Source organism: Rhinoderma darwinii, chromosome 2 (genome assembly GCF_050947455.1).
Source record: "Rhinoderma darwinii isolate aRhiDar2 chromosome 2, aRhiDar2.hap1, whole genome shotgun sequence".
Lineage (NCBI taxonomy): Eukaryota > Metazoa > Chordata > Amphibia > Anura > Rhinodermatidae > Rhinoderma > Rhinoderma darwinii.
The window spans coordinates 103,727,893-103,754,112 of NC_134688.1; the positions used below are offsets into that span (position 1 = coordinate 103,727,893).

Consider the following 26,220-nt stretch of genomic DNA (forward strand, 5'->3'; position numbering starts at 1 on the left):
TGTAACATCTACATCATTACAGCAACCCAGAAATGCTGATGATTTACAAAATACATCATTAAAAAAAATATAAATGAATGATAAAACCAAATGATAGCGAAAATCAATAGCTGCTCCTTAACCTTTGACCACAAGGTGGCACTATCACACCACAACTAATATTTCTGATAATGGGGATAATACCTAGCTGAATTCTGCTGGTACGCTAGTATGGGAGAGGATTATATTTAGAAACCGCTTTCATGGAGGCATGGTGTGTTCACAATTTATCCCCCCCCCCAAAATGTTTTTTGTTAAAAAGAAAAAGACGATCATGACAGATAGGTCCTTGAATCCTATTCATACCTAGCAGACCAAAACTGATGCCTCAGCGCTATTATTTTAATATATGTTTATTTTTAGAGTTTTTTTTTTTTAAATCTTGAATGACAAAAAAAGGGATTGAAAAAAACTGATCATTTTCCAATCAGTTCAAAGCTGGGGCCATCCAACCGGTTTTATTTTACCCATGGAAAGAATGGAAGTCATATTGTGACTGTGATTTTCTGTGACTTGTCTGAGGCCAGTTTTAGAGAGAAGTACTATAGTTACTGCCATGGCGGTAATGTTGGATCAAAATATGAAAACTACATGCTAATCGCGATGCATCGTAACTTCAAATTGTTTTATGGCAGTTTTGCAACTTCTCAATCTCCAGTAGGAATTCACATGGATGCCGACGTCTTTAGGTTAAAGAAGGTTTATTGTGTGTACACCGAGCTCTGAATTCCTATTCAGAGCTGACATCACCAATAATTACAGCAGTTTATATAAATCATATGTCGTATGTGTGACATGTACACCAGGAAACAGAAAGAGTCAGTATACAATAGCACATGTCTACATAACACAATATGGTCAAAATAGGGTTAAAGGTTATGCACACCTTTGACACCTTTATTTTTAAATATATATTTTTTTAATTTAAAAAGTGTTATTGGTGCAATTCCCTAAGTACTTTTTATTAAAAATTACTTTTTGAGATCCAGCTGCTTTGTATTCTGTATACAGAGCAGCTGTATCTTGCACCGAATCCTGTATTCGTCAGGTCCGCTGGACTAAGACCTTATTCACACGACAGTGTATCCCGGCCGTGTGACGGCCGTTCATAAAACGGCCGTCACACGGCCGCAGTAGGAACAATAGACCCCTAATGGGGCTATTCACACAACCGATTTTTTTGACTGCCAGGGAAACCCAGCCATCAAAAGATTGGACATGCCCTATATGGACACAGTGACGTCAGGCACTTCTGAAGCGGAATCCCCGACCCTGTGGCCGGTGTTTCCGCTCCAGGAGAAGTCCCTGACTTCACTGTGTCCATATATGGACACAGTGACGTCAGGCACTTCTGAAGCGGATTTTGACCCGTTTTGCATCCGTTTTTTTCCCTTTCCGTTTTAAAATCGGATGAATTTAATTTGCCCTCTTTAGATACTGCCACAGCCCCCCTGTAGGTAGTGCCACACAGCCCCCCTTGTAGGTAGTGCCACACAGCCCCCTGTAGGTAGTGCCACACAGCCCCCTGTAGGTAGTGCCACACAGCCCCCTGTAGGTAGTGCCACACAGCCCCCTGTCGGTAGTGCCACACAGCCCCCTGTCGGTAGTGCCACACAGCCCCCTGTCGGTAGTGCCACACAGCCCCCTGTAGGTAGTGCCACACAGCCCCCTGTAGGTTGTGCCACACAGTCCCCTGTAGCTTATGCCACACAGCCCCTTGTAGGTTATGCCACACAGCCCCCTGTAGGTAGTTCTACACAGGAACCTTTTACATAGCACCCCACCCCCCCCCATTCCAGGAGAAGTCCCTGACTTCACTGACACAGTGACGTCAGGCACTTCTGAAGCAGAATCCCTGACCCTGTGGCCGGTTTTTCCACTCCAGGAGAAGTCCCTGACTTCACTGTGTCCATATATGGACACAGTGACGTCAGGCACTTCTGAAGCGGAATCCCCGACCATGTGGCCGGTGTTTCCGCACCAGGAGAAGTCATATATGGACACATATATGGACACAGTGATATCAGGCACTTCTGAAGCGGAATCCCTGACCCTGTGGCCGGTTTTGACCCGTTTTGCATCCGTTTTTTTCCCTGTCCGTTTTAAAATCGGATGAATTTCATTTGACCTCTTTAGATACTGCCACAGCCCCCTGTAGGTAGTGCCTCACAGCCCCCCTTGTAGGTAGTGCCACACAGCCCCCCTGGAAGTAGTACCACACAGCCCCCTGTAGGTAGTGCCACACAGCCCCCAGTAGGTAGTGCTACATAGCCCCCTGTCGGTAGTGCCACACAGCCTCCTGTGGGTAATGCCACACAGCCCCCTGTAGGTAATGCCACACAGCCCCCTGTAGGTAGTGCCACACAGCCCCCTATAGGTAGTGCCACACAGCCCCCTGTAGGTTATGCCACACAGCCCCCTGTAGGTAGTTCTACACAGGAACATTTTACATTAAACCCCCACCTCCCCCTCATTCCAGGAGAAGTCACTGACTTCAATGTCCATATATGGACAGTGAAGTCAGGGACTTCTCCTGGAGCGGAAACACCGGCCACAGGGTCGGGGATTCCTCTTCAGAAGTGCCTGACGTCACTGTGTCCATATATGGACAGTGAAGTCAGGGACTTCTCCTGAAGCGGAATCCCCAATCCCTGGCCACAGCGTTGCCGAAGCTGTGGCTGGGGATTGGGGATTTCGCTCCTACCCGGGAGCAAAAAAATACCCTCCTCCTCCTCCTCCTCACATGCACTTTGCACTGTGAGGAGGAGGAGACGGAGAGAGAGCGAGCAACGGAAAACATGGTCGTCACTCGGGACACATTCCAGTGATGGCCGTGTATTACTCGGCCCCATAGACTTCTATGGGAGCCGGGAGAACGGCCGAAAATAGGGCATGTCCCAATTTTTGATGGCTGGGTTTCCCAGTCCGTCAAAAAATCGGTCGTGTGAATAGCCCCTTTTGGGGGTCTATTGTAACACGGCCGGGAAACCTTGTCGTGTGAATAGGGCCTAAGTTCATAACTTAAATGTGATCGAGTACAGGTGGATCCTGTGTATCAGATACACGAAGGTCCCACTGTCACTGAACCCGTCAGTCCCGCGGACTTGATGGATTCAGGTCTTAGCGAACGATACAGCTGCTCTGTATACAGAATACAAAGCAGCTGTATCTCAAAAAGTAACAATTCTTTTTAATAAAATGTATTTAGGAAGTTGCACCAATCACACTGATGCACCATTTTATATAAAAAACAATAACACTATGTCAGAGGTGTACATAGCCTTTAATTAATCACATACAAAGTGGTCAGTTGAACAGATGAACTTCCTGTCATTTCCTGCCTGTTAACTGATAGATTCAATAAATTGTTAGTTCCTGTTTTCCTTAAAGATGTGTTAACCAGTCTCAATATTGATACAATAGCAAAACTTTAATTGATTACTTTTTTCACCATCAGTTTCATGTTGGGAAAGTAAGTCACATATATTACAAATATGCTGAGTCAGAAGTTTTGTGATTTTTTTGTTTTCTTTATTATTTTTTAAGAACAACATTTTTTTTTATGCTAGTCTCATGGTCGCTTACAACTTTCAATGTAATATGGATCAATTTTTCCGCAATTTGCACACAACTTCACATTACCACGAGGAGGCTCTTAACAAATCCTCTGACGCAGATGTGAGCAGATGCTGACCCTAACCCAAAGCAATTTTTTTAATTTCTGTCCATGGTCATGTGATGAACACACAGGTGCACGGTTCGTTCCAGTTACAGTATGTGTATCAGAGCTGTGTCATCTTACGATCCAACCACCTGTGTGTCCATCACATGACCATGGACAGAATTTTATCCCCTAGAAGTAAACAATGAATGTTCCTACTAAATAACAACAAGCAGAGATCTTGAAAACCGTGGGGATTTAATACAGAAAGTATATTGGAATATTGTATAATTGCCAATTATATAAGAAACAACATTAATTAGATGAAACCGGACAACCCCTTTAATTGGTTATTTATTTAGAGGTTTTATAGGAAAGGGGGTAAATACAAATGAACTCACATTTTTTTTAGTTATTTTTTTATTAACAAGGTATTTTTTTTTCATTCCACTACTTAAAATGTGACTTTTTCAAGGCACCGTAAGTCATAGTGATGGTTTGGGCACAGGAGCTGTGCCCCAGCAATCAATTGCGGATGCTGGCTGACAGTCTACGTCAGTCCAACAGCCAGGATCTGAGAGAACGCTAGTCTAGGCAGTTTAACCTCTTAGATGCCATGGTCATTAAACCCCATCAGTGCCCCCAGGTCTAACGGAGGCATGGCCTAATAGGCTCTCTCAGTTTTTCACGCGCAAGCATAAAACACTGCTATACAGAAATATTGCGGTGCATTAGGTAAGTGATCAAATGATCCCATGGTCAAGTACACTAGTGGGAATTAAAAGAAAAGTAAAAATGAAATTAAATGAAGATTATAGAAAAATAAAATCCAAGTAAAACAAACAAAAAACATTTTTTGTCCCTTTGAAAAAAAAAAAAAAATGGATATATTATTTATCCCACACACTGAACACCGTAAAAAAACTACTATGCTAAAACACAACGCCAGAATCGTTATTTTTTGTTTATACCACCTGACAAAAAATAGAATAAAGAGTCGTATGTACCCAAAAATGATACCAATGAAAAAGTCTTCTTCTGAAGCATTTTTCCTCCTCTATTACATATTGTTTTTATATTCATAAAAAAAAGATTCACGTTCTAAGCAAATTATGTTCAAATGATTAAATCCTACAAATTGCCTTTAAATGAATGCTATCAGTTTGCCTTTGCACATAGAAGGGGTTATCCATAATTGGAAGGACTGCAAAGTGCCTTTGTTGAAGATTTTTTCTAATTGTTCATGAGTGTTAGAAGAAACGAGTTATTCCTGCACTTTCATTTAATTGTTTTATTAATTAAAACATTTGCGTTTGTTGTTTGGGTGAGAAAACCCCTGTGGCTTGTTGTAAGTGAATTGAGCTATTGTTGTTGGTTGGTAGGAATAGCTTTATGCTTGTGAGGAATTATATTGGAATAGATTTTTGGATAGTTTATTTTATAGCAAAGGGTGAATAACATTTGTATAAGAAACCCAAAGATTAATATTTGATTTTACAAAATGAACTGCTACATCCCACAATACAATAGCAACAATAGAGTCAGAGACTGTTTTAGACGCATGTGCTATTGCACTAAAAACTATTATGTGTAAAATCCCTTTACCAATATCCCCATTGTATTATGAGAGTCATAACTCATGAGTGTCACCATTGTAAGAGCCAAGTAGCCCATGCTGCATGTTTTTTTCTTATTGATGCCTATACAAGCACTTACAGCTGAGCAACAAGATAAAGAACCAAATTTGCCTCTTCAGGGGTCCAACTGGTCCATAGACTCTGTAGTATTTGTTCTTGCCCGAGGCTCCGTACCATTTTTTGCATCACATCATGGATTCTGGTACTTTTTATACCGAGAGCAGTCTAAAGCATTATTCTTGCCTCCAAAAATACTGGAACCTTGACGGAAGCCTAATGTGGCCCATTTTAAGTCAAAGGGATTCGTCAGCATTTGTTGGGATCTGTTAAAAAAACAGATCACTCTCTTATCAAAAATGAGGCTCACTATGGTATATGTTTTGATAAGTGCACTATATTGCATACTGCGTTGTAGACTAAACAACCAAAAAATTATAGAGCGAGCTACGCTGTTTCTGTAACTGCCATTCACTTCTATGTGAGTTACGGAAACAGTATAGCTCAGGGAGCTACGCTGCTTTCTGATTACAAGGTTGGAAATTACGAAGAGGCCTGGGTCGGCAGCGGGAGCAGAGAAAGGTAGAATGGGGTTTCAGGGGGCCCGTTCTAGAGATAGATGCGGATCCCAGAGGTGGGACCCGCATCTATCTGACATTTATGGTATATCATGTGAAGATGCCATAAATGTCCCTGATGGGCAAACCCTTTTAAGGCCCAGACAGGCCTGGTTGTTAATGGGTTAAAAGTGGCACTGTCATATGAGGCAACAGGTCAGTTTGCGAAATTTCTGATCTGCTAGATCTGCCCTGCTCAATTGTAAGTGCTATTGTCAGGGTTTCTTTCCCTGTTATTCCACACCGAATAACCACCTCTGTAAATTGGAAACTGAGGGAATGCGTGGAAGCAATACACCAGACAGAGAAGTGTTGGTAAAGATCCTCCCTCAGTGAAGTAGGAAGTACAACTGAACTTTATTACACAAAAAGTTACAAATCTTCTCTGTAGAAATGTGGGACGTGCTTAAGCCCTATTGGTTCTATTCAGCTGTGACGTTCATCTGCACACTCCTCTTGCATTCCAGGGCGGTGTCTTCTATGAGCGTTGTCTCAGATGCAGGTGCCATCTTGTTGCATAGATTCTTTGTGAAATATACTGATATTTAGCTTATGTAAGGTAATAATGTTTTTGCAAGCAATATACATGCTAATGATCCCTGACACTATTAATGTGAAGAGTAAGTGTCTAGGTGTAACAATAGCTCAACCACGAAATGGTAGACCACGTAAAAACAGAACATGGCTGCCGAGTGCTGAAGCATGTGGCGCGGAAAAAAATTGCCTCTCCTCTTTTGCATCACTTACTACAAAGTCACAAACTGCTTCTGGAAGTGACATCCGCACAAAAAATGGGAGTTGGGAACTTCATGAAATCGTTTCCATGGTCGGCAGCTGCACACAAGCCTGAGATCACCATGCGCGATGCCAATCGTCGACCAGAGTAGTGTAAAGCATGCTGCCACTGGACTCTGGAGGAGTAGAAAAGGGATGAATCACTATATGGCAGTCTGATAGATGAATCCGGATTTGACGGATGCCAAAAGAACGCTACTTACCAGAATGTATAGCGCCTACTGTAAAGTCTGTTTTGATGGTCAGGTGTCCACATACTTTTGGCCATATAGTGTATATAATATGGCTTCACAGATAAACTAAGGGTAAACTTACTTTTTTTAGGGCAGTGGTGGTCAATATGGCACATTATAGGGGCCTTAAATTCCCACCTTGACTCCATTAAAGGGCCCCTCATCACATTAGCTATGACTGGGATATGTACACACAACTTACACACCTGTATTTGTGGTCTGTATATTCTGCATAAAATATAAACACTCGTGTTTTGTCTCTACAAAGGTTGCGAGATGCCACAGACATGACCATGGCAGAGGAGAAACATAGGGGTAGTCAGAGGAGAGCTGCACTTTATGAACTTGTCTTCCCCCGGGCTGAATATCATGCACATGAGGGCCACATTTGGGCATCACTATATCGGAGAATGATGCCGCTTTAGTACAGTTACCACTTAACTAGCCTAACTATAAATGTTATTTCTCTTTCCCACCAAGAGAGATGCAAATTCATAGGAACTGTTGGCATTGGGAGGCTGAGGAGTCACTCAGAACATACAGTATTCTTATATTACCATCTCTATCACAGCTGCTGCCAATCGCACAGATCCTGTGTTTGATACCCTGAGGACAGGAGTCATCATGGCAAATAAAGAAAGAAAAAAAGGGCAAGACGACAAAAAAAATGTGAGTAATCTGGCCATATACTTTGCAATGTATAAAATCATGGTCATGGTTATTTTTGTAATTCACCTTTAATGGCTCTTAACGTTAAAATAACCCAGGCCAAACAAAGGTACATATGTACTTCTCTAATATTATACGGACTGTGTTGTATTTTATTAATTGTTTACATAAATATATATTTATATATATATATATATATATATATATATATATATATATATATATATATATATATACATACTGTATGTATATATACTGTATAAACATAGCATACATTTAAAGTGATGTATATAGTATAGTATAACATAACATAAAAAAATCTGGTTATGCTGTCCGTTCAACGGACATTATCAATGACATAAATGAACACACAAAGAGTCCAATTGATTTTCTTGTACCCCTCATGCTGATTGTGGTAAATGGCGGACTATTATTTCAGTTTTAAAAGGGCCAAATCTACAGGTGTATCTGAGATTAAGATGCTGTCACCCAAGATAATTTTCCACCCGTATTATTGTATTTATTTGTTTTACATTTCAGAGTGAATTTTATTCTATGGAGCTTTTCGTATTATTGCATAAAATATGCGCATATATGCAGCGTGCCCTACTTTTATCCAAGTTATGGTTGTAAAATGTCCATTGAAGTCTATGGAGAGTGTTGTCATCCCTATTGCAGAAATATGTCATCTGTATTGCACCCTTTTTTTCTATTCCTCCCTAAAATGTAGCCCAGTCACAAATCAGTATTACAAATGTATAAGGTTGAGTTCACACCTGCGTATGGTCATTCTGTTGCTCTGCTCTTTTAGAGGAGCAGAACAAGGGAATACCGAAAGCAACGGCTCCGTTGCACCACGGACACTACCAGCGGTCGATGAAACCCATTGACTTTAATGGGTTTTGCTGGCTTCCCGTCAGGGTGTCCATGGTTCTACCGAAAACAATAGCGCAGCATGCTGCACTATTGATTCCGGTAATCTTGGCGGATCTGCGATGGAGGTCCCTAAAGGAGCCTCCGATGCAGATGTGAGCAGAGCTTATTATAAAAACAAAACTGATGACATTCATCATGCTATATGATCTGTAAATAAGCCCTTATTGTGCACATATGTTCATGTGGAACTGGCCTTAGAGTCGTAGCTAGACTTTCCTTCACCTGGGGCAAAGTTTTAGTACACTGCCCTCTTTATAAATACCCTGGCCAAGGTGGCTTGTTGACGGCCTCCCATGCACGCAATATCTGGAGCATATGCCCTCCCTTCCCCTCCTAGCTATGCTTGTGTCTAGACATATAGTAAGCCCAGCGTAATGTAGGCGCAGCCGTAATGAAGGAAGCGCATGACTAGGTGTTTGGGATTTTTAGGCTGCTATGTTTTGGCTACTAAGTTTTAGACTATGTTATAGGGATTGGAGGGCTAAGGAAAAGGGGCATGGGGCAAAATGTATCTTTATGTGGTGGGTGGAGAGTAAAGTATATAAGTCCATGCGGGGAAGAGGCAGCCCTCTTTCCCGCTGGACAACAGGAGAAAAATTTGTCCTGTTATTACATTTAAAAAATATATATATATATATCATATTTTTCACTTACCTGATGGACGCGGCGATGGAGACCACGATGGCCAGGATCCGGGATGCAGCACGGCGTGGGATGGCTGGATGCGGTGTTTGCCGGGGCTCTTCCTCCAGTTCCAGCGGCTGGAGAGGAGAGTGAGGGACGCAGCAGCAGGCGTTCCAGGCCTCAGGAGAGGCCTTCATCAGCAGAAACACCTCGGTCTGGTCGGCGCCGAGGGAGCCCCTCCAGGGACCCTCCTCCTCCTGCTGGTCCGGAGCTGCACCCTGGCGACGGGCCGCGGAGGTCTGGGAGGAATCCCATCAGGCGGGCAAGACCGGAGGTGACAGGAGGGGGGGGGCCGCGGCGGCCATCTTCCTCCCTCCTGTCTGCAACGACAAGACCGGAAGTGGAGGCGGGACCGGAAGTGCACGCTGAACCGGAAGTGCACTCTGAACTGGAAGTGCACTCTGAACCGGAAGTGCACGCTGGACCGGAAGTGACGGCTTTCTCCGGCGCCGATGTTCCTGGTGCCGGAGGAGCACTTCAGAAGGACGTCCGGACATCAGACCCGATCCGGAGGAAGAGGCGGGCGGCCTCCAGATGGGGAGCGAGATCGCCTCCTGCTGGAGCAGGGAGGCGTGTGGCGGCGGCAGCGACCGGAAGGACCCGGGCAGCTTCGGTGAGCGACGCCGGGCCCCATCCGGACAAGGGGGGGCAGCGGTCTGCGAGACAAGTGACGAGCAGAAGATTTATTTTTGACAGCCCTGCAGAAGGACTGGATCGGCAGGGCTGTCAGTCTGAATATGTCGCGCCACCAGCGGGTGACAGGATCGTGGACAAATATGTCGCGCCACCAGCGGGTGGCAGGACCGTGGACGGGCCGCGTTCCGCTGGGCCTAGAGCTTCACCGACCAGAAGTGCGCGGAGTTACGGGGAGCGTGGGGTGCAGGAGCACCACTCCCTAGGATCGTCACGACCGACGCCGGGCTCATCAGGAGTGGAGGACGCGTCCGCTGGGAGGTCACCTCAGGGACGGCCGGGTGAGTCTACCACGGATGTGGTGCCGGGGATGTGTGGGGGGGATGTGGGGGGGATGTTGTCAATGTCTCAAATGCATTTGATGTTTAGAGGGATGCAGGAATATTTTATGAGAATTGTGCCAGGCGTAGAGCAGTCGCCAGCGAGGGTATGGGGCGCTGCTAGTGAGGCGTCTGCTAGTGCGGCGGGGAGTGCGGTTGCTAATGAGGCGATTTATGGTGCAGCTGCGGCAGTGATTGCGGGTGTTAGTGAAGTGGCGCCGGTTGTGGGTGCCGTAGTGGCGGTGGAAAAAGCGGTTGACGCGGCGGCGAGTGCGGCTAAGAAAGTGGTGGAGGATGTGCGTTTGGCTGACGCGGCTAAAGGTGAGGTTTATGTGTGTTTTGAGGGCCCGCTGGGGGCACATTTGAAGGTGGAGATTAGGGAAAAGATCTGGAAAGATGAATATGTTGAGATTTTTTTCTTTGCTGCCGTTAGAGAAGTTTAATTTGGACCGGTGGAAACCGGATGAAAGTAAGAAGGAGGAGGAGGAGCGGCGGCGGTATCGCTTGATTCCTCGGACTTTTGCGAATTGGCTGCAGGCCTTCGCTATCTTGGCTAGTGTGGTGGGTGAGAAGGCGCCGGAGAACTGTTCGGCGCTATTCTGTTATATGGATTCGGTAGGGGAGGCGTATCGTGTATACGGTGGTAATGCGTGGTTGCGGTATGACGAACAGTTTCGTCAGCGGAAGTCGGTGCGCCCGTCGTTGCGATGGGACCACAAAGATATCAGTTTGTGGATGCGTCTGATGTCTGCGCCAAAACAGGGGCAGCAGCCCTTTCGGGATGCGGCCGGCGGTCAGGGGTCAGCAGCGGGTCGGTCAGGATCCTCAGGAAAGTGGTGTTGCTGGCAGTATAATGAGGGGCATTGCAAGTTCGGCCCAGACTGCAGGTACAAGCACGAGTGCTCCGGTTGCGGAGGCGCCCATGGTTTGTCCAGATGCTTCAAGAAGCATAAGGGCAGGCAGGGAGATGCTGAGCAGAAGAGGGGCGACGCCGGTGAGGGTGGAAAGGATGCTCCCGTTTTTAGGGGGCTATCCAAATAGGAAAGTGGCGGAGTTGTTATGGTTAGGATTTTCAGAAGGTTTTCGGATTCCTTGTACGTCGGTTGGACGTGATGGGGTAGTCCGTAATTTGTCGTCTGCTTTGGCGCGGCCTGATCTGGTTACGGATAAGCTGCTGAAGGAGGTGGCCGCATGGCGGGGCCGTTTTCCTCCCCGCCTGTTCAGAGTTTGCGAGTTTCCCCGTTAGGTTTGGTTCCAAAAAAGGAGGTGAATAAATTCCGCCTTATTCATCACTTGTCTTATCCGGAAGGCGAGTCGGTGAATGATGGCATTGATCCGGCCTTGTGCGCGGTCAGTTACACTTCCTTTGATGCGGCGGTTGTTTGGGTTCGGAAATACGGGAAGGGCTCTCTGTTAGCGAAAACTGACATTGAGGCCGCTTTTCGTTTATTGCCGGTGCATCCGGATAGTTTTTGTTTGCTGGGATGTTATTGGCAGGAGGAATATTTTGTAGATTGTTGCCTCCCGATGGGCTGCTCCATTTCATGCGCTTATTTTGAGATGTTTAGCACGTTTTTGGAGTGGGTGGTCCGTCGGGAGGCGCAGGTGCCATCTGCGCTGCATTATCTGGATGATTTCCTGTTTATCGGGCCGCCGGGTAACTATGTGTGTGCAGGATTGCTACACACTATGGAGAGAGTGGCAAAGGATTTTGGGGTACCTCTGGCGCCTGAAAAAACTGAGGGACCCACGACGGTCATTAAGTTTTTGGGAATCATGATTGATTCAGATAACATGGAGTGTCGCTTGCCTGATGATAAGTTGCTGGAGATGAGAGAGTTGGTGGCGAGTGCGCTGCGCAGGAAGAAGATCCAGTTGCGGGACTTGCAATCCTTGTTGGGGCATTTGAATTTTGCTTGTAGGATTATGCCCATGGGGCGGGTGTTTTGCAGGCGATTGGCAAGTGCTACCGCAGGGGTGCATTCCCCTCATCATTTTATTAGGTTGTCGGCAGAGTTGAAAGCTGATTTGTTGGTGTGGGGGGAGTTTTTGCAGAGCTATAATGGGCGGTCGGTGCTCATGTATCAGCCGGTGTCTAGTGTGGACTTGGAGCTGTATACTGATGCATCAGGTGCTTGCGGATTTGGGGCTTATTTCCAGGGGCAGTGGTGTGCAGGAGTTTGGCCAAAGGCATGGCATGAATGTGGTTTTGTCCGTAACTTAGCTCTGCTGGAACTGTTCCCGATTGTGGTGGCTGCGGAGTTGTGGGGGGATTGTCTGCGGGACCGGAGAGTGCGTTTCGTATGTGACAATCTGGGTGTCGTTCAGGCTGTTAATGCGCAGACAGCTAATTCTCCGCCAGTCGTGCGACTATTGCGACATTTAGTTTTGAGAGGTCTGATGTTGAATGCGCATTTTATCGCAGTGCATATTCCTGGGGTGCTGAATTCTGTGGCTGATTCCCTTTCTCGTCAACAGTGGGACAGGTTTCGTCTGCTGGCGCCGGGGGCGGAGTCTCATGGCCTGCCTTGTCCAGAGCATCTGTGGAAGGTGGTGTAGCAATGGCGATGTCGCTCGTGGAAAGGTCTGTTAGTGCGGTTACGTGGCAGAGGTACAGTGCGGTATGGCAGGTATGGGAGGCTTTGTTAGAAAATGCGCAGGCAGGTATTGCAGATCGGCCGGCGTGTTTGCTGTATTTTATAGGAAAGGCGTACAGTGAAGGGGCGTCTGCAGCAACGGTCGCTCGGAGTTTGTCGGCCTTGGCTTTTTGGTTTAAGAAGAAAGGTGAGGAGGACGTGACTAAGTCCTTTCTGGTCAGGCAGGCAATGAAGGGTTTCAGGAGGGGTTCCGCAGTTAGGGACCGCAGGAAGCCGGTGTCATTTGAGCTGTTGGTAGCGATTTGTAATTTGTTGAGGGGTGTTTGTGTCTCGGGGTTTGAAGAGCGGCTATTTACACTGGCCTTTTCTTTGGCGTTCTTTGGGGCGTTCCGGATATCGGAGTTGGTGTCGGCCAGTAAGAGTGTGGCAGGGGGCTTATTGTTCGCGGATGTGGATTTGGATGGCTCCTGCCTTTCTTGTTTGCTTCGTAGATCTAAGACAGATCAGGAGGGAAGAGGTTTTGTGGTGCGTTTGTATGAGTTACCAGGGTCGCAGGTGTGCCCGGTCCACTGTTTTCGGGAGTTTGTTGCAGTGAGGCCTGAGGGGCCGGAGTCCTTGTTGGTTCATGCAGATGGGTTGTCCTTGTCAAAATTCCAGTTTTCACAGGTGTTCAAAAAATGTATCCTGTTGTCTGGCAGAGGGGGAGCAGGTTTTAGCTCTCACTCTTTTAGAATTGGCGCAGCTACGGAAGCAGCGCGGTGGGGTTTATCCCCGGCGATGGTTAAGAAGATCGGTAGGTGGGAGTCAGACCGATATAGGTTGTATGTGCGGCCTCACTTGCTTTGAGGTGGTGGTGATAAGATGTGCTGGAGGTGGATATGGAGTTGTTATATTGCTGATTTTGTGTTGTTTTAGGTGCAGGTCTCTGCTTGATTTGGATTGTTGGGCACTCCTACGTGCACTGGGGAGGTGTGCGTGCAGATGTTCGTCCGGCCGGACGGCAGTTGGGCCTGGATCACGCAGAGGTTCAGGTCAAATGGTTGGGTCTGCGGGGCATGCTGTGGTGTAGGTTGCTACCAGAGGTTCATTTTTATGCAGGTTTGGACAGGGCGCCGGATATTTTAGTGGTGCACCTTGGCGGCAATGATTTGGGCATTCGGTCGTCCAGGGATTTGGTGAGAGATGTCAAGATCGATCCTTTGCGGTTATGGTCGTCTTTTCCAGGAGTGGTGATCGTCTGGTCAGATATTGTGGCTCGCAAGGTGTGGCGGCAGGCACGTTCCATCCATAGTTTGAATAAAGCGCGAGCAAAGGTGAACAAGGTGGTTGGCAGGTTTGTGGCTCGCAATGGCGGTGTTGTGGTGCGGCATAAGGAGTTGGAGGGCAGAGAGGTCGGTTTCCTCAGGCCGGATGGTGTTCATTTAAACGAGGTGGGTCTTGATATGTGGACCCTGGACATCAAGGAGGGCATGGAAAAAGCCCTGCAGTTGTGGAGGGACAATCATGTGTAAGGGGTCACACATGATTGTCGTGGCGGTAGGAGGAGGGGTCTTTGGAGGCACGTAATGGTAAGAAGGAGAAGCAACAATGGAGATTGTTGCAAGAGAACTCGGGGCGTTTAACCCTGGATAGTATTGGAGGGCTGGGGAGTGGTTACCCAGCTCATATATATTCCTGATGGGCAGGGTCCCCAGGAAGGGAGAGAGAGGTCTTGGACATGGTTGGTGCCCTCGGGTCAGGTGCAGAACGGCTGTAGGGTAAGAGGTCCAGACCTAATAAGGAAACGATGGAGTTTAATGATTGAAGTGCCTTCAAGGATCCTTTATCTGGAGTTGGGAAATAGAGCAGGATGTTATCATGGAGTTATGATGTGTTTTATGGTTATGCTCTTTTATCAGGAAAAGGTGTGTGTTTAATAAATGGCTGCTGTGGCCTTTACACCAAAATTCATGTGTGGTCTCTTATTGGGGTTTGGGGGGTGTAAGGTCGTAGACAGCGAAAGTCATCAAACATACCTTAAGTCATGCATTTTGGTTTTACATCAGTGTATAATACAGCTTGCCATTATGTCTTCCCCAAAGCCCACTCTGATCCATTTCAGCTGTTTTATCATTCTGTGGAGAATTTGTTTTAACTTTCTTTTTTTTTCAATTACTCCCGGGAAATGAAGTTCAAACTTTTCCAAGCTCCTTTTTCTGACTTTCATTCCTGTGGAAATGAGTACAGTGTTTGACTGAAAAATGAGCCAGGCACTGATATGATCATTTCTGCTGTTAAATACTATGAAGTGTAGGAATAAAAGAAAAATATTCTGATTCAAATCGTCCTTGTTTTATCTTTCCGTGTATACATGACTGTGTCGTTTCCCCTCAGCCTGCTGCTATGATTGATGAGGAACCAGAGCCCCCAAAACAAGAGGAAGGAAAGCAAGAAGAAGGTGAGTATCTTCATTCATGGACTTTAATGGTAGACGTCTAATAGGCTTCAGAGATTGTGGATTTACCATACCCCATTGGTCTCTACTTGTGTCCGGAATATTTTTAGAATGAGTGTTATTATCTACTGTTCACCTTAGAGCCTGTAAAGAGTTATATGTCAAAAGAATAGTTTAACCAGTAATGGTTTCTCTCAGTAATATCCTCTCTGACGTGAAGGTCAGACTTATGATTCCGCCGAAGGTCAATTCAGCCTTTTATGCTCTCCAGGGAGATAATGAGCACCAATTATAAATGAGTAATCATAATTGCAAATCCAATGTTTTAATTGTTTCTGAAAAGAGCTTTAAGGTCTCGGAATGAAATGTGCTACAGTAGTGTCATTCCCACCACTGTTGTCTTGTTTAATCCTAGATTCTCCTGATGGGGACAAGAAAGGAGATAAAAATGCACAGGATGCAAAGGTAATTGCTGTTTTTTAAAGCGTGTCACCTTCCTCTAGGTAAATAACCAAAGTTTGATAAATGTAATACAAAAGAACCTGCTGATTGAAATGTTAACTATGGACAATGGAAAGGTGCCAGTTTTATGCTGTTTTTGTTGCCGTGATTATTGTTTTACTTAATAGTTTTATGCAAGTGATCATTAGAAAGAAGACTTTAAAGGGGTTATCCGGGGACCAAAAATTGCATTGCAATAATATATTTATGTGAAACGAAGTAACCTACTAATACCTTTATTAAAAATTCTGTACTAAATGGTGCGGTTCAAACCCCGTGAATTGTTCCCGGAAGTCCTGAAGCTTTTCTAATAATGATGACGCTCCGACACGGCCCCACGTGACTGAGCTCTTGCTTCATGTGCTGTTCGTGAACATGACTGCAAGGGGCTGTCATATTGCCTATTGCTTGAGTCCCGAGCAGAGCATCAGCTAGCGCTTTACTCGGGACTCCAGCACTGCTCTTGACATCCATATTTGGTTAATTCAGGTTGTCTGCTATTGCTGGAGTTCCCGAGCAGAGCATCAGCTGATGCTCTGTCCGGAGACTTCAGCCCTGCTCCCGATGTCACTGTCCATTTATGGTCAGTGACTTCAGGGGTTTCATATCGCTGGAGTTCCCAGACAGAGCATCAGCTGATCCTTGGCTCGGGGACTCTAGTACTGCTGCCGACGTCATTGTCCATATATATACAGTGACAGTTACGTGGGCAGAAGTACTGGAGTCCCCAGGCAGAGCATCAGCTGATGCTCTGCTCAGGAACACCAGTGATAGGAAACCCCTGAATTGACCAAATATGGAAGCGGGAGCAGGGCTGGAGTCCCGAGCAAAGAACTAGCTGATGCTCTGCTTGGGACTCAAGCAATAGGCAATGTGACAGCCCCTTGCGGTCATGTTTACGAACAGCACATGAAGCAAGCCCTCAGTCACGTGGGGCCGTGTCGGAGCGTCATTATTATTAGAAAAGCTTCAGGACTTCCGGGAACAATTCAAGGGGTTTGAACTGCACCATTTACTACAGAATTTTAACTTAAAGCACATTAGTAAGTTACTTTGTTTCACATAAATATATTGCTGCAATGCAATTTTTGGTACCCGGATAACCCCTTTAATCAATTGATAAAATGCTTTTATCCTATGTTCACAAAAATATTGGACCAAATTGATTAATCTCTGGCTTAAATACATTGAAAAATATGGCATATTTATGAAGACCCTGCATTACTTTTGTGGACTTCAAAGTTGCGCCAAACATGACTCATTCATGAATGTTTTTGACACTTTTCTCTTCCAGTAGGAAGATTTTGTTTATAACGTGTGTAGATTGTCCAGATTTACGTACATGTGCGTAAATAATACAAAAGGTCATCCTTACTTGAAGGGGTTGTCTAGCTAAGAAAAAACATTTTCATATACCCTATTAGGGAATTCTAATTCTTAATAGAGGCAGGTTTCTCTCCAGGTCCCTTATCTCTTGGCGAGAGTGAGAGCAATTACAAAGAGACTCCCTCACTCTGGAGGACCTGTCCTGTCCTGCATTACACAGACAATCAAATGATTTGAATGAGCACTATGTAATGCCTAATTTCCCCTGTGTTGGAGCTGCAGGGAAATTTACCTATACTTACTGCCAGGTTTCCCTGGCACTAAGTATAGGTAATCACGGCTTTAATCATTACAGCTAATCACAGGGGGTCCTTGCTATGGGACACTGTGTGATTCGATTACTCTATTTTTCTCGTCAAAACTATAGACACAGTGGCGACTGACCCCATTTTACTGTAAGTCAATGGGGTTTGTCGGGCACTGATTGAATCCGTCATATAACAGATCTGGTAGAGCATTGTGTCTTCTGTTATAAACAGAAGCCACAGCGCAAGTGTGAACATAGCCTAAGTGCATTATGTCTATTTCTGGAGGAACATAAAAATGATCGTAATCATTACTGACATTTTTTCAGGTATGGGTTGGGACTAAAAGCAGCTCAGGTCTAATATGTTACCCACTGTCATCCACTGAATGGTTTATTGTCCACAGTAAATTAAATAAATTGTTAATTTAGTTTAGCTTACTTGTCAGTTTCATAGTTTTGGTGCAATATTAATTGAAATGATAATTGAGAAGACAACAAGAACTCATCAGCCTGTTTTAACAACCATTTTTTAGGCCATTAAAGTTTTCAAAAAGTTTCAGGTTCAACATCCTGTCTGGCAAATGTCAGGTTTTCCCAATTTCTAGTCTAGGTCTGAATAAATTCCAGGACTGGCAACTTCCTTAACTATTTTGTCATGGTCTCATTCTCAGTACATGATACATCTGCCTTGATTCAGCTGTTATTGACACTAATTTGCACCATATGTTATATTTTTCGTCATATCAGAATAAGAAGATACAACCTGGAGTACGGGGAGGCTTCATGCAGTCTCACTATTTTGTTGCTCTTTATCGTTTCAAAGCACTGGAGAAGGATGACCTCGATTTCCAGTAAGTATTAGCCTCAGTGGTTCTGTTCATTTTTTGTGAATCCTGAGTAAAAGAAAGGATTTTTTCCACAGTTGGTTTTCTTGCATAACTGATGTATTTCTATTAGGACATTTAAAGTGATCGACTTACTAGAACTAATAATATTTTGGTATATATGTAATGGCATCAATATCTTCTCACATGAAAAATATGTGATATGCTGTATTTTATTTCAGAGCTGGAGACAGGATCACAGTCATAGATGACTCCAATGAAGAGTGGTGGAGGGTACGTTTACGACAATCCATTTATTAATATAAGATAAGTTATACACTTAAACTGATGACCATCCTAATGTGGTCACAAATGCATAATACATGTTCAACATGTTTAGTTTTTGGCCAATTGCATAAATAGAGCAGAAAGAATTCTGGTGTTTCAGATTTGAGAGTCAAACTTAAATTAGGCTAATTTTAAGGCAATTACAAAATTTAATTTGTCCATTAAATCCTTTACCCATTAAGGAACCCTTAACAAATACATCAAAGTTATTCACACTGTAACATCACCCATAGTGCCTGAAAGTCCAAAATAAATTTTATCCTGGCGGTTATGGTTTCTGTGTGGAGATTACATGAGGAGAAGAGATTGGCGTCTTGCTACACCTTTTCTACGCCGACATTGCAAGACGTCAATCTCTCCGCATTTGCTGTTATTACTGTTAAATGCCTAAAGGGTTCAGAGAAATCCTAAATGCTGTTTGAATACTTTGAGGGGTGAAGTTTTCAAAATAGTTAGATTTTTTGGTGTTTTAAATATATGGGCCCCTCAAAACCATTTTAGAAATGAATTGAAAAAAAATAGGTTTTGGAAATTTTCTTAAAGATTTAAAAAATTGCTGCTAAACTTATAAGCCTTCTAACGTCCTCAAAAAATAAATTAATGTTTAAAAAATTATGGCAACATAAAGTAGACGTATGGAAAATAATCATTATTAACTATTTTGTGTGGTATGTTTACCTGTTTTACAAGCAGAGAAATTAAAATTGTAAAAAATTCAACTTTTTCGACAAATTTTGATATTTTTCACAAACAAACACCTAAATTTAGCACTGACCTAAAGTACAATGTGTCCCGAAAAAACGATCTCAGAATCGCTTGGATTAGTGAAAGCATTCAAAAGTTATTTCCACATAAAGTGACCTGATAGATTTGAAAAAATTTGATTGGGGTGAAGTTCCACTTTCTGACATTACTTGTAATCTAGAAAATTTAGAGTGCCCACAGAGAACCTCATGATTATAAATATATATTTGTTTAATGATGATGTAGTAGTTTACATGTAGAATAAATTTTTCATGATTCACAGCCTTAATATGACTACTTGTACCAACTTATGTAAACAAGTTAGAAAATCTTCCACCCAATAATATGTAGTCTTATATTTACTTTATACAACAATTTACAGCTGGTCATATTGTGCTTGAAAATGTTATCTTCTGTCCGAGCGCTTGATTGTTTCCGTCAGTCCTGTAGACTTTGAAAAGAGTGGAAGCATGCATGCTCGACCGCTGCTCCATTCAAACTCCTCCTTACCACGGTTGTTCAAGTAGGAGGAAAGGGGGACTCAAGACCCTCGTTCTAGTGATGGTTGGGGTCCCAGTAGTGGGGCTCTAAACGACCATACATTTATCACCTATATTGTAGATAGGTGATAAATGTAATTTGTGGGGAAAACCAACTTAATGTACTGTAAATGTTATCAATGAATATTATTGACCCAAACACAGGAGTTCCAGGAAAATCTGTAGGATACTTGAAAGTGGATCAGTGATAACATGCCCCAAAGGTAAACCATCTGGCTTTATAAGTAAGTTAATGAGTTGAGCATCACCGGAATAAGCAGAAATGATGGTCTCTTATGACCGAATGAAACATATTGTAGTGAAGCAAGCATCTCCAAAGCAATTTAGAGATTAAGATTCCTCGGAACTAGAAGATGCCAATAGTTCTGGTGTACAATATTGCTGTTAACATTGTACAAACTAAGGGATTCAGTTGAAAATGTACTTTTCCATTTTGTTTAACTTGATTTTTTTTAATAGCATCAACTTATTCACACTGCAGTGTACGTTCAGCGTATGCTTCTGGTATGCGCTATATGCCGAATGTGTCAATAGACTCCAACGGACTCAACATATTCCAAAAGAATGTCCTTTTGATAAACATCTGGCAGTATGAGTTGGAATAGCTCAGTTCAATACAGAAGCAAACCACAAAAAACACATAGTGTATAGCATGTTTTTTTTTTTACAATAGTAATCAATGGAGCGACGTATGTAATTGTATGGCATATGTTAAGTGTATTTCTCAGTAAGTTTTTACAGCACATATGCCAAATGTGCAGCGCATGACTTCTCTTCTTAGTGTTCTTTGAATCCCTGTGTCAGGGCCTTAGGCTGGATGATGCCCTGTGCAGTATCATTTATTGATGGCCCTCCCCCTTATAGTGTACCATATAGTACCCAAAAAATACAATCATACAGTGTACATGTAACTACTCCAGAGTTTCCTACATAACATTACCCAATCAGTAAACTAGCGATAGTAATTGCATATTGTGCAGCTGCCTTTAAATAGGGTCAGGCATAAAGTATAGGATCTGGAAGTGCAAACATCAGGACTAGTGGCATCCCCTATAGTGGTGAGAAGTAATGCATCCTGTGCAACTGCACAGGTCGCAAAACCCTAAGGCTGCCCTGCCCTGTGTCATGAACCTCCCTCTCAGGCCCTGCAGTAGGCATAACAGAGCTTATTAATTTTACCATGAGTTTTCCTTTGGAATTATTTTCATACAGTATGGATGAATTAAAACAAAACTTTTATTTATTTTTCTTACTTAAGGGTAAAATAGGCGAGAAGGCTGGCTACCTTCCTGCTAACTTCCTTATTCGTGTACGAGCTGGTGAGAGAGTGTACAAAGTAACTCGATCTTTTGTGGGAAATAGAGAGATTGGACAAATCACGGTAAAAAAAGACCAGGTAAGAATCTAGTGCCATGTTTCCAAAGTATACGAATTATGGTGGTTCACACTTTTGGGTTAAACTGGCCATACACTTAATATTAGAATTGGCCACAATGTGGCCGATCAATCGTGCGTCGGTTTGTTTCTACAAACAATTGGCAAATTAAAGTCATAGTTAGAAAAGAAAATTTAAAAAAATGAAATACCTTTGCGAAAAGTGGTGAATGGCCCTATCATTCAATACCAACTTAGTTTCAGTTGGCAACTGGCTGAAAAAATCCAATAGGAAAGATCACCTTTATCAGCAGACAGCATTTGGGTGCCAGCAGAAAATGTTAAAACGATGATCGGCTGAAATGGTTGAATAGGCCGTTTTTGCTGACTTTGATTTTATGTGTATGGCCAGCTTTAGGGTGCTGTCAAAGGCTGATTATAGGACCCTACATCCACATTCAATGGTCAGGAGAGAATCTGCTGTGTATGCTCCTTGTTATTGTACAAAAGATTCTTATTGCAAAAGGTACTGCAAAATGTATAAATATTTATAATATCTATAGTGTATCCCAATTCTAGGTATCTATATAATACAACCATTGGTGTTTTCATTTTTTATTATTATAGGGGATGTCCAGGATTAGAAAAAAGGGTCTGCTAATTTTTTTTTTTTTAGAAGCAATGTTAGTTTTGTTTATGGGCTATGTCCGGTATTGCTTCTCAATACTATTCATTTGGGATGGGGTGCAATACCAGACATAGCACATGGGTGGCTCTGTTTCAGATAGAAAGAAAAACGCTACATTTTATTTCTAGTCCAGGACGACCCCTCTATTTTCGAGTAATATTTGGTTTTATTGCTTGGTTTAACCTTGTTCAGTAACTGATCATCTGCTGTGTCCTTGGTCTAGATTGTGGTACAGAAAGGAGAAGAATTAAATGGTTACATCAAAGTCTTGACTGGACGAAAGGTGGGACTCTTCCCTGTAGATTTTCTGCAAGAGATATGTTGAAGAGAGAACATAGAGCTGACAAATTGAAAGACATGGAACATAACATAATTATTGACATAGTGATCACATCCACCTCTGAGCATTTGAGAGAATTTTTCCTTACTGGAAAACAGAGCTCATAGCCATTACTATCTGGATGTTGAAAGTTCTTGACAACTTGATTTTTTAGCTCTGCCTGGACTAGGGATGGTATCACCTAGATCTCAACTAAGCCAAACTTATGTCGTTTACTGGGTTTTGGGGTGCTGAGAAGCATACATGTTTTATAAGTCAACCATTGTAAAAACAATGTCAAATAACTGATAAACTTGTTACTAGTCCATTGGTCAACATGGCAAATATTGCATGGGATTTATAAGTGTTCTAACAAGTAAATGAAGTAGTAATAACCCTATCAACACATTATATTTTGGCTTTATACTCCATGACAGGAAGGATCATTTACAAACAGATCACAGTTCCTCTTTACATGGTCAATTACTGAAAAAAACACTTTATACAACACGTTGTTGTTGTGTTGTTTTTTTGTGTTTGTTTTTTTTTTTTACACTATACACTTTGAAACACCTTAAAATACTTTGGATTTTCTCCCTGTAATAATTTTAAAGTTTTGTTTTTTTAAAATCCTGATTGCTTTAGGTTTGGAGTTTTAACTAAAATTATACAACTAAGGCGACGACAAAAGTGTATTTCTTACTTGTCAGTTTTTTTTTAATAGTAATTTTACCTGATTGATGCAAACCATGGTTCTAGTGTTCTGACAGAGGGGCAGACTAGCCATTTGGGCATTGAGGAAGTGCCCAAAGCCCCTTTATCTGAAAGGAAAAAAAAGGTTAATTGGAGCACTCCTAAAAGTGCAGGGCCTGAAAAGAAAAAAGTACAAGTGATCTGTTCTCCTGAATCACATTTTATTAACCCAATTGTATCATGACCATAATAGTTGGTAAGGGGCCCATGACTTATAATGCCCAGGAGCCTTGATCACTCTCGGTCTACATCTGCTAAAAACCCATCATTATCTAGTATAATTTTTAAGCCAAATTAAGCACCACCAAATGACCTGCAAACTAGACCTAATGGTGTGGAAGCGCAACTAGTAAAGAACGAGACAAGGTTATTTATCTTTTTTTGTTTTACTTGCTGCAAAATATAATCTATAAATGTGTATTTAAACATTTTACAGGAAAAAGCTACATTTTTTAAATATAATTAAAAAAAATTAGACTGTATAAAATGTCTACATATGTTCAAAAATATTTAGTACAGGAGACAGACTATAAAAATGCAAAAACAATAAATATGAAGAACTGTAAATGTATTTTTACATACGTCCCAAAAATACCCAGAAAGCATTCATATCACAAATTGGACACCTGAATTTGCTAACCTGCAGCTAAAATTCCCATGCAGTTGAGAGTTGTATGTTTTCTATTATTTATTAATATGATTATTGTTGAATTGTATAAATGTGTTGCTCTTTACAATGTAGGTTCATTCAAATCAATACTTTGCAGATATTAAATGTTTACACTAGGGAGAGGAAACATCTTGGATTATATAGTACTCCAGCTGTTCCTGAATGTCAAGTTGCTTGAGTACAACAAAAGAAATACTGTACTAGCTCTGCTACATCTGCCAGAAATTACCCGTCACTAGTTTACATAACAGTCAGGTCTGCAAAATAACCATGAGGAATTTGTTTTACAGAAGAACAATATACACAGTATTATTGGTCTAGTGAAAATTTGAGTTTTGATACCAAAAATCTGTGTGAGTGATAAAAAATATTGTTTATTGTTAAGAAAACTTTGTGTTTCTCTTCCTGCAACTCCCTGATTTTTTCTACAGGTACTAAAGTGGTTGTAGGAAGTTCTATCTGCTATACAATACCCTGCCTATCCAGGCTGCATAGACTTGTTGTATGTCCTCACTGACAGAAAGACATTGAACAAGAAATTACACAGCTTCAAAACATAATAATTAAGTTCATTCTGTTTGCTAAGGTAAATCTATAGCGGAGAGAAAAACATGACATAATGGTACCTGTATTCACAAGTTTTTGTTTAATTCTTGTCCAATTTTTATGGGTCACTGTACGAACAGTAAAGACACTAATGGTAGCCACAAACAAAATATTCTGATTGTACAACTGATATATATGTTTCTTGGGTTCTAAACAGACATGGTATGGAATGTAGGGGTAAAGGAAAGGCCAGAGGGCAGGGAATAATGGGGAGAATGCGTAAAATAAGGCTCAGATTTCTGTAGAGGCGGATTAGATAACTTGGGTGAATACTCTGTGTACAAAGTAGGTGGATTATTTTTTGAGTCGTGGTACCCAAAAGATTTTAGTTACCCAAGTAATGTTAACGACATAAAAGTATATATATTACATATGAAAATATGTCAGCAACTCTTACATTTCATATTGTAATCCAATTTAATACTATATAACATTTATTATAATTAATTTTTTTTCAAATTAAAATGAATGAGAAGTTTATATGCTCAACATTTTAAGTTTAGGACTCATGCACACGATTGTTTTACGGCTCTGGACAACCTCTGAGTTTTACAGAGCCAAAATTCAGCAGCTATAGAAGTCTATGCCACCCTACTGTACTTCTGTATGCCTCCAATATCATATTTATTCTGACATGCTCCATCGGATGCTGTTTTGTAGAGGTATTCTACCCTAGGAGAGTTGCTTCTAGGCTCGGTTCACACATGCATCTAAAACGCAGCAAAAAGTGACACCCAGCCTGGATCTATAAAACATCTATTTTACCAGTCAGTTATTGATATTGGTTAGTGTCCTTTGCTAAATAAAATAAGTCCTCATATCCCTATACGATGTTATATACCACATAAAACATAAGCAAACTTTTCAGCGGCAATGTGAATGTTGTCATTTTTAGTGTATGTATCTCCTAATAAAATAAATATTATTTTTCTTCGCCCACTATTTCACTTGTCTCCTTTATATGAATTGTACTGCGTTTTTTGCATATTGCACCTTATAAATGAGTTCCTTTTTTCCTATAAACCCCCTGTTCTGTGGCTAAAGATAAAGACACCGGTGTTGAATGCACATTTTTATAAATAAGGCACACAGGTATTTATAGAACATTCTTCAAATGCCGAAAACCGATCAGTTCTTAAGCTATGTCCAAAATAAGCATGTGCCCTTGTGACTTTACCAGCTGCTCCAAGTCTATTGCCGGTAACAGCGAACATCAAGATCTCAATAAAACCACTTGTGTCTAAAAGTTCTAAATTCCAGTAACTGATGACTATAGACTGAGCACTTTTGCAAATCTCCATTAGTTACCAAGCAGAGATTCCAGCCTCCCCAATGAGTAAACTGGACACTTCATATGGGAGGAGAAAAGAGGAACGGTAATCTTCACATACTTTTAGCTGATATTGACAGCTGAGGTTTTTAATGCTACACTATGTGTGGACTCATTAGAAAAGAACTGATCTGCGTCATCTTCTGGCTGCCGTCTAGTCCCTTGATGTCAACTAAAGTTGTAAAAGGTTGTGCCCTGGACATGACATGCATTTTTTCCATTGGAAAATCTGAGTGATGTTGTCCACAGTTACTCAAATAAATACCTGTAGAGATTCAGAGAAACAAAGATGATTTTATTTACTGCCTGATACAAATAACTGGAAGGACTGCGACGAAAGAGTATTAAAGTCTCTTCATATTGTCTATTGGAGAATTTGCATTGAAGGCACAGAATAATACTTTTGCTACAGTAAAAAGCTAAAAAATTATTTACCATGTGACACGCCAGTAGACAAATAGCTTTAGTATATTTGAAGCAATGAACACCATAAACATATACAACCTAATGTAACAAAACTGACTAATAAACTGGCCTTGTAGCCCATATCAACCAATC

At 42.3% G+C, this 26,220-nt stretch overlaps 1 protein-coding gene across 1 annotated transcript in view; it reads left to right on the forward strand.

Moving 5' to 3' along the window:
- Positions 1-22,309, forward strand: part of STAC3 (SH3 and cysteine rich domain 3) — a 37,696-nt gene extending 15,387 nt beyond the window's left edge. The window contains exons 4-10 of the mRNA XM_075851077.1: positions 7,551-7,648; positions 15,252-15,315; positions 15,728-15,777; positions 18,194-18,297; positions 18,513-18,564; positions 21,181-21,318; positions 22,208-22,309. Of these exons, the coding sequence (XP_075707192.1) occupies positions 7,551-7,648; positions 15,252-15,315; positions 15,728-15,777; positions 18,194-18,297; positions 18,513-18,564; positions 21,181-21,318; positions 22,208-22,309 (608 nt within the window). The remainder of the gene's footprint in view (positions 1-7,550; positions 7,649-15,251; positions 15,316-15,727; positions 15,778-18,193; positions 18,298-18,512; positions 18,565-21,180; positions 21,319-22,207) is intronic.
- Positions 22,310-26,220: the final 3,911 nt, after the last annotated feature.